We start from the raw sequence: 11,796 nt of genomic DNA, 5'->3' as shown, positions 1-11,796 counted from the left end.
TCAATAGTAAAAAGGAAGTTAAGCAGGTCTAGTAATATGGTGAACAAGACTAAGCAAGAGACTCCTTTAGTGTTAGCTGGGGTAGGTAATTACAGAATGGGAGTAAACATACAGAGAGGGGATTGGGAAAGTAAATTGATAGTCGAAGCTTCAGCTCCCATTCTTGACTGGAGGAAAGTTGCAGATCTGTTAATAGCAAGGTTAAAGTTGAAGAGCACATTTATTTTAACATCCTTTGAGAAGAACAAGGCTTTGCTGGATTTGCTTGAGAACAGAGTAGAAGTTGAGGCTTTAAACATCCAAGCTAAGCTTGGAAATTTCACAGTATCAAGATGGTGTCCGGGATCAAACTCCAAAGATTTCTTTGTTGAAGATGGAGTGGTGGTGCGTCTGTTAGGTCTTCCCTTTCATTTGTGGAAGCAAGAAATTGCTGAAGCCTTTGCTTTGATATGTGGAGGATCACTAGGAGGGGCCTTTTGGGGAGACCTTCGTTCAGCTTCCATTTCATTGAATGGAGTAAAACCTGAGGACGTACCTCGGAAGATAGAGGTGCTAGTCGAAAGGCAGTGCTACTCAGTGTGGCTGGCTTCATCCTCTGATTCGATGCTCTGGAAAGAGGCTCGTTTGGAGGGAGATGAGAAGGTTGGAGAAGAAGAACTGCATGGCAAGAAAGGGTTGGAGGATTCAAACAAGAAAAACACTTTCACTAAAATGGAAAAACATTTGCTGGAGAAACAAAAGGGTAGTAGGCAGGGGGTGGGATTTTCGCGTGTGGAAGAAGTAAGCAGTCTGGAGGGTGGCAGGTCCTTTGCACAGGTTGTAACTGGCGCCAAGGCTGTTCTGAACAGGGAAAAGGGGTTGGGCCAAGTAAGATTTGAACATAAACCTGTTAGAACCAAACCGGGGTCGGGGCTGGACGCGCGTGACCTTCTTAAAAGTCACATGAGCTCACGGGTGCTTACAAATGGGCCAAAGCAAAAGCCCATGTGGACTGCTAATGGTATTCTTAAAGGCCCAAACAGGCCAGTGGGCCCGACCCAGATTGTTAATAAGTCGCGTGAGCCACTAAAGAAACACGTGACTGGGGTTTCGACTATGATAGACATCAGTTTCGGCCTATCATCGTCCCCAGTCGTGAGCCAAAAGGGGGAATGCGCACCGCGTCGAAAACCAAGAAAGAAGAGGGCGTTACAGTGGGTTTCCCGACACAACTTGAAGGAGCTTAGCTCCATGCAAGGCTTCTCAGAGAGGCTAGAGCTAAGTTTCACTAGGGGAAGAACTGAAGAGAAGAAAGAGAAGTTTGAAGGGTGGGTGCAGTGCGATGAAGACGATGGTGAACCGGAGGACCTTTCTGTCGATGGCTCTAGCGTGGGCAGCGTAAACGATGAAGGCAGCTGTGCTGGAGGTGATATGGAATGGTGGAATATTGCAAGATTATTCCAGGGTGAAAATTGCAATCGGATTATCTCATTCCCAAGACCACAGAGTGCCCAAGGTTTATCAGAAGGGGAAAATTGGGAGAACCGGAAGCAGAGCAGGAATATGCTATCTAAGGGTGACCCAGGGGTAGAGTGGAAAGATCACCAGGTTAACTGAAAGACAGAAGTACTTCCCAACCAACTCGGGAAGATAATTATTTACCAACCTTCGAAACAAGAGAAGGATTTCGGAAGCAGTCCTATTCTAGCTTGTCCTTCAGTCCCAGGTAACCATGTGATTTCGGTTTATGCTACTAATGTGTCTCCTGTGTCTTTGGTTCTAGATTACGTTCCTGTACCATGTTCTGTAGCCCATGAATATGCAGTCGAGCTAGTAGGTGGGCTCTTTGAGGAGGGGGAGAGGGGAAGGAAGGATTGTAGGAAGGAGCGGGAAGAAAGGTATAGAAGTGGACAAGTGTGGGAAATCATTGAAAGAGTGTTTAAGGATGTGGAATGGCAGCTGATATGGAGGAGGAAAGGGGAGGAAGGAAGAGAGGAGGGACAGGAATGAGGGTAGAGATGGAGAGGTTTACGGGGAGAAAGCAAGGAAGGAGGGAGGTAACAGTAAGAGGAGGAAGGTTGGAGAGGAAAGAAGTGAGGTGGGAATAGAGAAGAGGAAGGAAAGGCAGGTGGACAAAGATGGAGGGGATTCTGTAGGAAGGGTAGGGGTGGTGGAATCGGTGAGAGAAGACACGATAGCAGAATTTGTAGGGAAGTTGGGTTGTAGGCTGGAGGATTTGAACGAGTTGAAAGAAAGTTTACAGAAGAGGAAGATGCAGATCATAACAAAGAAGAGGAGGTTGAGTGAAGTAGAGAGACTAAAGAGAGATGTAGAAGGAGACAAGAAGCTCGAGGTAAATGGAAATAGAAGGAAAGGGGGAAAGTAGCGGGTATGTGGCAAGGGGTTTGTAAAAGAAGCGGAATGAAGATTCTTAGTTGGAATGTGAGGGGAATTGGGAGTGCGAAGAAGAGAGCAACAATAAAAGAGGTAATAAGATGGTATGACCCAGACATTGTGTTGTTGCAAGATTCTAAGAGAATGGAGTTTAGTGACAAATGGGCAAGGAGTGTATGGAAAGCCAGGGGGATTAGCTAGGTGGCGGCTCCATCGTGGGGTGCTTCTGGGGGGATTGTAACAATGTAGAAGAGGGATGTGATTGAAGGGATGGAGGAGTTGATTGGAAAGTACTTGATTTCCATGAAGTTTAAGCAGCGAGAGGATGATTATATGTGGATGCTCACAAATGTTTACGAACTAAATGATCACAGAGAGAGAAAGGAGCTGTGGGAGGAATTGGCTGATGTTAAAGGGTTGTGGGATGGGCCTTGGTGCATGGGTGGGGACTTCAATGTGATAAGGTTCTCGGAAGAGTCCAATGAGGGTGACAAAAAGCATGAGGAAGTTTAACAGTTTTGTGGATGCCTTTGAACTTAAAGAGATTCCCCTAGCGCATAAGGCATTTACATGGTCAAATCTCCAATCTAGACCCATTTGCTCTAAGCTGGATAGATTATTGTTCTCTTTGGATTGGGAAGAACATTGGGGAACCTTGGATGCTAGAGCTCTCCCAAGGGTGACCTCGGATCACTGGCCCATAGTGTTATGCAAGGAGGAAAGAAGGTGTGGAGGTCCTACCCCCTTTAGATTTGAAAATATGTGGTTACTGCATTCAGGGTTTACTAACAAAGTGAGGGAGTGGTGGCATGAGTGTAACCCGTCGGTGGAGTGGGAGGGGATATAATTCCATAAAAACTACAATTCTTGAAAGCAAGAATTAAGGAGTGGAACTTGATGGAGTTCGGGAGGATAGAAGAAAGAAAGGGAGACTTTATGAAGAAGATTGAAAGCCTTGACTTTAAAGAGGAAATGGGAGAATTTGGAGAGGAAGACAATGACCTCACGAGAGAATTGAGAAGACAGTTAGAGGATTGCCTGCACAAGGAGGAAATTAGCTGGAGGCAAAAATCTCAGTGTAAATGGTTGCATGAGGGAGATAGAAACACTAGGTATTTCCACTCTCTAGCAGATGGCAAGAGAAGGAAGAACTTTATCTCCAAATTGGTAGTAGATGCAGTTGAGTTAGTACAGCAAGAGGAGATTGCCAGGGCCTGTGTGGAGCATTTCAAATCTATTCTAAGAAGGCTTGTGAGTAGAAGGGTGTGGGTAGAAGGTTTGGATTGGCCAGATGTAGGGGTGGAGAACAGGAGAAGGATGGAAAGAAGCTTTAATATAGAAGAGATCAAGGAGGCTATGTTTTCTATGGATAGAACAAAAGTTCCAGGGCCGGATGGGTTTACAATGGCTTTTTATCAGGATTGTTGGGATATTTTGAAAGATGATCTCTTGCGAGTGTTTGAGTTTTTCAGGAGAGGAATTGTCAATCCGGGTGTGAACTCTACATTTATAACCTTAATTCCCAAAATGAAAGATGCATCCCACCCGAAGGATTTTAGGCCAATAAGCTTGGTGAATAGCTTGTACAAGATCATTGCAAAAGTGTCGTCTTTGAGGCTGAAGAAGGTAATGTCGGATATCATTGAACACTATCAAGGAGCTTTTGTGAGTGGAAGACAATTTACAGACCAGATTTTAATTACTAATGAGAGTGTGGAGAACTTTAAGAGGGATAAGAAGAAGGGAGTGGTCTATAAGATGGACTTGGAAAAGGCTTATGACTTGGTGGACTGGGAGTTCTTGAGGAAAGTTTTAACCAAATTCGGGTTTGGGGCTAGATGGTGTAAGTGGATCATGGGTTGTGTCTGGAATTGTCATTATTCAGTGCTAGTGAATGGGGCAGTGGTAGATTTCTTTCCAACCAATAGGGGTATAAGACAAGGAGACCCCCTTTCTCCTTTCTTGTTCATTTTAATTACAAAGGTTTTGACGAAATTGATTCACAGAACAGATTCTAGGGGTCTCATTAGAGGCTGGAGGGTTGGGAGGATGGAAACCCCCCTCACACATTTACAGTTTGCTGATGACACGATTCTGTTTTGTGAAGGTGGTAATGTGAGGTTTATCAGGAATTTAAAGTCGATGATACAACTGTTTGAGCAACTGTCCAATTTGAAGGTTAACCTTGGGAAAAGCTATATAGTGGGGGTGAATTTGGAGGAGGGAGAGATCAGGGAGAGTGCTAAAATGTTGGGGTGTGAAGTCACGGGGTGGCCTCTGAACTATTTAGGATTATCATTAGGTGATAATCCCAAGAGAGAGAGATTCTAGAACCCGGTGATGAAAAAGTTTGAAAAAAGATTGGTATCCTGGAAAAAGAATTACCTCTCTCTTGGCGGGAGAATTACATTAATTAAGGCCACGCTTGTTAACTTACCCATCTTCTTCATGTCGGTGTTTAAAATCCCAGTGAAGATTGCTAACAGATTAAAGAAGTTAATGAGAGATTTCCTGTGAGAGCCGGGAGAAGAGAAGAGGGATCATAGATTTAGCTAGGAAATAGTGTGCAGGAGTAAGTCGTGTGGTGGTTTGGGGCTTGGGAGTATTAGGAGAAGGAATGACTATGCTGGGGAAGTGGTTGTGGAGGTTTCCTATGGAGAAGGATAAGCTATGGGCTAGAATAGTGGCAAGTATTCTTGGGCCGGAGCACAACGAATGGGACGCTAGAATCAAAGCTAGGATCACAAGCAATTCTCCTTGGAAAGCCATTCATGACATGCTACTAGTTTTCATTCCTAATATCATGTATGACTTGAATTTCGGTAATTCCATAAAATTTTGGGAACAAACCTGGGTGGGGAGCGCCCCTCTAAAGAATCAGTTTCCGTCTTTGTACGCTCTTTCTGATTTGAAAAATGAGTCGATCACGTCTTTCACCACCCCGTCCTCTTTCAATTCTGGGATTTGGTGCAACTTTGGTCTAAGAACGGATTTGAGGGATTCAGACTTCGACTGTATTTTGAGCCTTCTTGCAATTCTTGATAACGTTGTCTTAGACCCCACTAGGGTGGATTCTAGAATTTGGACACCTAACCCCAATGACATATTCTCTTGTGCTTCTTTCTTTAAAGTCTTAAGTCAGTCCACCAGTCCTACCATGTCCCCTTTTCCTGTTGGTGAGGTCTGGTGCAAAGCTATACCTCCTAGGGTTGGTAGTTTTTGTTGGGAAGCCTATCTGGAAAGAATCAACACCGGTGATCTACTCCAAAAGAAGAAACCCAATACTTCCTTGTCACCTCAGTGGTGTGTTCTGTGTAAAGCAGATGGGGAGACTGGTTTTCACCTAATGGTGTCGTGCCACTTCGCGAGGTCATTGTGGGGTTGGGCTTTTTCCTTATTTGGACGCAGCTGGAATCCCCCATCAGACATGCAGGGCCTTTTCGCCCCCTCCTCCTTCGGGTGGCGGTTAAAAAGGGGAAGGACAATGTGGAGAGGACTAAGGGCTGCAATATGTTGGACACTGTGGGAAGAAAGGAACTCCAGGATATTCTTAGAAACTCGGAGAGGGACAGCAGATTTGAGGACTATCATACAGTTTAGGGCGGTATAGTGGCTGAAATCTATGGAAATATTCACATATTACATTGTGGATGACATGTTGAGGAAGTGGGGTGAAATTGCAAGTTGCACGCAGACCAAGTCAGTAATGAGTGTGGCTTGGACCCCCCAACCTAGTGGATTCTTGAAATTAAACTTTGATGGATGTAGTAGGGGAAACCCGGGACAATCAGGGATTGGGGGTGTTTTTAGATATGAAAATGGAATCATCTCTGCTATGTTCTCAGGCCCAATTGGAGTGGGTGACTCCCTTAGATCTAAGATATGTGCAGTTATGGAAAGAGCCCGGAAAGCTAAGGAATTAAACATCAAGAAACTTATAATTGAAGGGGATTCAGAGGTGGTGATAAGGTGGCTGACCAAAGAATAAAATGATCTTTGGAAGTATAACAATGAGAAGAGGAAATTCAAATGGCTGGTGCGGGAGATGGAAGTTAAGACATATTGGATTAAGATATCAGCTAATTCCCTAGTTGACGGTTTAGCAAAACAAGGGGCAGAAAGGGATTCCTTGTTTTGGGCTAAGTTGTAATGTTAGTGTCCTTGTATCTTTGTATTTTATTCTTTCATTTCTTGAAGTTCTTTGTGACTCTTGGAAGATAAGTGTGTTTATCATACACTTGTAAATTTTTTACTGATGAATTAATGAAAGTGTTATTGATCAAAAAAATAAATTTCTACGAGATGGATAATGTGAACTTTGGGTGCAGTGATGTAGGTATTCTGTATTTACTCCAATCCAACCCAATCGAGTGAGAAAGCAGCTGGAGAGAGCCATGTAATTTTGAATCCAATGGCATCATATACCAGCTTACACATTTCTAGTTGCCATTTCTCTGTTCTTCGGCAAAGACGAGCAAATCTTGGTTCATTAGTTTTCTAACCTAGTAAGGCAATAACTAATACAACGTGCATCTCGGTCAAATGGTGGTGGTTGGACATTGCTGTTTGGTCCAAAATTGGCCCAAGCATTTAAGTGAATGACACAGGTAGCACATGTCAAATTGGGTCGGCATTTTTTATTTTTTACATCACAAGATAGACACGGAGCTTACGTGATTTGAGCTCAGAAATACAACCTTAATCAGGAAGTGACAACCTCTATTGGCAATTGGCAAAGCATTAGCAATTTTATCCGAGCAAAACAACATCGCACGCTCAGAGCTAATCAACGGTTTGGGGGATATGAGCATGAATCGGCAATGTTCTTCATCCAATGTAATATTACCGAAAAGTGTAGGAACTTGGAACATATAAATTTAAGCATCATTCATTAGAATAAAGATAGATATTTTCTGAAAGCACTACTCAACATGTCTCTTAATCATGCCCTCGTGAATCCAACTCCAACGAATAAAAAAAAATACAAGACATTAGGCTGCACCTTCCAAAAAATGATTCAAGAAAGATTAGCCAAAAATGTAAGTGCCTTGAGTCCAACAAGCAACTAGCATTTCCCCCATCATTTTTTCTTTGACCTTTTCAGGGTGCCACATTGATACAAGCATAAAAAAGATACTAGCAACATACAATCACGACGCCACTAGGTCGGGTGTTTCCGCCTCAACAGACAACAAAGCAGTATGAACTTTGTCCAACCAGTTGTCCAGACGGTCACGCAAGGATTTGATCTGGGGTATCCCCAAAACCCTTGGTTGCACCCAAGAAACGTGAACCGTTCCCTCAACTTGATCAATTATCCCCTCAATAAGATGAACCTGCAAATGAAATTCTTGAGTTAACTAATCAAGAAAGCTTCCAAAGCATGTCAAATATCACCCAAATATAGAAGGATGATAACGGCTACTTTGTAATTGCAGAATGCAGACTAATCGTTTCTAGATCAATGCATGACCAAGTCTTTGTTAGAAAACTTGAATACAAGTAAAAACATTCAATCATGTTATAACCTTGTACTTTGTAATTGCAGGGCATGTTGTCAAGTTATAACCTTGTACTGCATTTTTTTATATTACTTCTGCTAACTTCCATCTCATTCTCAGTGGCTCAATGCAGGCAGGCATATGGAAGATGCATATCAAGCAATTAGATTTACTTTGACAAAAAGATTTCAGTTTGTTATAAACTGAATACATAAATATAAACCAACAAGCCCTCTAAAAGAACAAAGCATATTTCCAATTATTATATCACAATAAAAAAAAAAAAAAACATTTTCCAACATCATGTTTCTCCGTTTCATTTCTCATTCAGATCTCAAGCAATTATTATTTTGGACTCTCCCACCAGACCTGTCAATATTAAATTAACACACTTAAGAGACTACTAACCATCCTTTCATCCATTGGCCCAATAGAACCAGAGATAATTATTGTTACATACTGTACCTAGTTTTTGATACAATTTTGTGTTCTTTTGATAATTAACTTTTTTACCAAAGTTAAGGCATTGGAGCATAAGATAGTTGGAGCATTTATTGATGGGCCCACTCTTTGCACCGAAAAAAAGTAAATATGTAGTGTACATATTTACATTTGGATTGCAACCAAGCGCAGCCTAAAGTCTCTGAATGTTAAGTTAGGAATATTCAAGGTCAGTTAAGGACACTTTGGACAGCTGGCATCAGTAATCCACATTCCATATGGATCCAAGAATGGAGTCATTCCAGCCGCTGTTATCTGGACTGTCTGGTTGGAACATCACTCAAGAATTTTTCAAAATGAATTGCACAAAAAGGATGAAATACTGAAGAAAGCAGTAGCCATGGCAATCTCTCCTTTCATGAAGAGTCTTACAGTTTTTGTACAGTTCCCTGTCGAATAGATTTTGGGGGTCCAGCTTTTTGAGATCATCTTTTAGATTGTATACACACATTAACAATTACGAAGAGTTTTCAGTAAACATGTACAGAACTCCTTGGTCATAAATAGACATTTAACAATTACAAAGAGTTTTTTTTTTTTTTATCAATAACACTTTCATTAATTCATCAGTAAAAAATTTACAAGTGGAAGACAAACACACTCATCTTCCAAGAGTCACAAAAAACTCCAAGAAATGAAAGAATAAAATACAAAGATACAAAGACACTAACATTATAACTTAGCCCAAAACAAGGAATCCCTTCCTGCCCCTTGTTTTGCTAAACCGTCAGCTAGGAAATTAGCTGATCTCTTAATCCAACAAGTCTTAACTTCCATCTCCCGCACCAGCCATTTGAATTTCCTCTTCTCATTGTTATACTTCATAAGATCATTTTGTTCTTTGGTCAGCCACCTTATCACCACCTCTGAATCCCCTTCAATTATAATTTTCTTGATGTTCAATTCCTTAGCTTTCCGGGCTCCTTCCATAACTGCACATATCTCAGCTCTAAGGGAGTCACCCACTCCAATTGGGCATGAGAACATAGCAGAGAAGACCCCATTTTCATCTCTAAAAACACCCCCAATCCCTGATTGTCTCGGGTTTCCCCTACTTCATCGATCAAAGTTTAATTTCAAGAATCCACTAGGTGGGGGGTGGGGGGGGGGATCCAAGCCACACTCATTACTGACTTGGTCTGCGTGCAACTTGCAATTTCACCCCACTTCCTCAACATGTCATCCACAGTGTAATCTATGAATATTTCCAGAGATTTCAGCCACTGTACCACCCTAAACTATATGATAGTCCTCAAATCTGCTGTCACTCTCTGAGTTTCTGAGAATATCCTGGAGTTCCTTTCTTCCCACAGTGTCCAACATACTGCAACCCTTAGTCCTCTCCACATTGTCCTTCCCCTTTTTAACCGCCACCTGAAGGAGGGGGCGAAAAGGCCTTGCATGTCTGATGGGGGATTCCAGCTGCATCCAAACAAGGAGAAAGCCCAATCCCACAACGATCTCGCGAAGTGGCACGACACCATTAGGTGAAAACCAGTCTCCCCATCTACTTTGCACAGAACACACCACTGAGGTGACAAGCAAGTATTGGGTCTCTTCTTTTGGAGTAGATCACCAGTGTTGATTCTTTCTAGATAGGCTTCCCAACAAAAACTACCAACCCTATGAGGTATAGCTCTGCACCAAACCTCACCAACAGGAAAAGGGGACAGGGTAGGACTAGTGGACTGACTTAAGACTTTGAAGAACGAAGCACAAGAGAAAATTCCATTGGGGTTAGGTGTCCAAATTCTAGAATCCACCCTAGTGGGGTGTAAGATAATGTTATCAAGAATTGCAAGAAGGCTCGAAATACAGTCGAAGTCTGAATCCCTCAAATCCCTTCTTAGACCCAAGTTGCACCAAATCCCAGAATTGGAAGAGGACGGGGTGGTGAAAGACGAGATCGACTCATTTTTCAAATCAGAAAGAGCGTACAAAAACGGAAACTGATTCTTTAGAGGGGCGCTCCCCACCCAGGTTTGTTCCCAAAATTTTATGGAATACCGGAATTCAAGTCATACCTGATATTAGGAATGAAAACTGGTAGCAGGTCATAAATGGCTTTCCAAGGAGAATTGCTTGTGATCCTAGCTCTGATTCCAGCGTCCCATCCGTTGTGCTCCAGCCCATGAATACTTGCCACTCTAGCCCATAGCTTCTCCTTCTCCATAGGAAACCTCCACAACCACTTCTCCAACAGAGTCATATTCCTTCTCCTAATACTCCCAAGCCCCAAACCACCACACGACTTACTCCTGCACACTATTTCCCAGCTAACTCTATGATCCCTCTTCTCTTCTCCCGGCTCCCACAGGAAATCTCTCATTAACTTCTCTAATCAGTTAGCAATCTTCACTGGGACTTTAAACACCAACATGAAGAAGATGGGTAAGTTAACAAGCGTGGCCTTAATAAATGTAATTCTCCCGCCAAGAGAGAGGTAATTCTTTTTCCAGGATACCAATCTTTTTTCAAACCTTTCCATCACTGGGTTCCAGAAGCTCTCTCTCTTGGGATTATCACTTAATGGTAATCCTAAATAGTTCAGAGGCCACCCCGTGACTTCACACCCCAACACTTCAGCACTCTCCCTGATCTCTCCCTCCTCCAAATTCACCCCCACTACACAGCTTTTCCCAAGGTTAACCTTCAAATTGGACAGTTGCTCAAACAGTTGTATCACTGACTTTAAATTCCTGATAAACCTCACAATACCACCTTCACAAAACAAAATCCTGTCATCAGCAAACTGTAGATGTGTGAGGGGGGTTTCCATCCTCCCAACCCTCCAACCTCTAATGAGCACCCTAGAATCTGCTCTGTGAATCAATTTCCCCAAAACCTCTGCAATTAAAATGAACAAGAAAGGAGAAAGGGGGTCTCCTTGTCTTATACCCCTACTGGCTAGAAAGAAATCTACCACTGTCCCATTCACTAGCACTGAATAATGACAATTCCGGACACAACCCATGATCCACTTACACCATTTAGCCCCAAACCCGAATTTGGTTAAAACTTTCCTCAAGAACTCCCAGTCCACCAAGTCATAAGCCTTTTCCAAGTCCAGCTTACAAACCACTCCCTTCTTCTTATCCCTCTTAAAGTTCTCCATTCTCATTAGCAGTTAAAATATGGTCTGTAATTTGTCTTCCACTCACAAAAGCTCCTTGATAGTGTTCAATGATATCTGGAATTACCTTCTTCAGCCTCAAAGAACACTTTTACAATGATCTTGTACAAGCTATTCACCAAACTTATTGGCCTAAAATCCTTCGGGTGGGATGCATATTTCTTTTTGGGAATTAAGGCTACAATGATCTTTTGCAATTACAAAGAGTTTTCAATAAGATCATACATGTCAATAGAAAACCTAAGATACACATATTTTCTTTTTAATATATTTCTTCTCTTGTTATGC

General features: G+C 42.4%; 1 protein-coding gene across 1 annotated transcript in view; it reads right to left on the bottom strand.

Annotated features, from left to right (window-relative positions):
* Positions 1–7,245: 7,245 nt before the first annotated feature.
* LOC148879602 (26S proteasome non-ATPase regulatory subunit 13 homolog B) overlaps positions 7,246–11,796 on the bottom strand; it is a 35,549-nt gene continuing 30,998 nt past the window's right edge. The window contains exon 6 of the mRNA XM_088961171.1: positions 7,246–7,709. Within this exon, the coding sequence (XP_088817297.1) occupies positions 7,524–7,709 (186 nt within the window). The 3' untranslated portion in view covers positions 7,246–7,523. The remainder of the gene's footprint in view (positions 7,710–11,796) is intronic.

This window comes from Nelumbo lutea, chromosome 1 (assembly GCF_056320005.1).
Source record: "Nelumbo lutea isolate HS-2025 chromosome 1, American lotus-T2T, whole genome shotgun sequence".
Taxonomy (NCBI): Eukaryota; Viridiplantae; Streptophyta; class Magnoliopsida; order Proteales; family Nelumbonaceae; genus Nelumbo; species Nelumbo lutea.
This window is presented reverse-complemented; position numbering and strand designations above follow the sequence as displayed.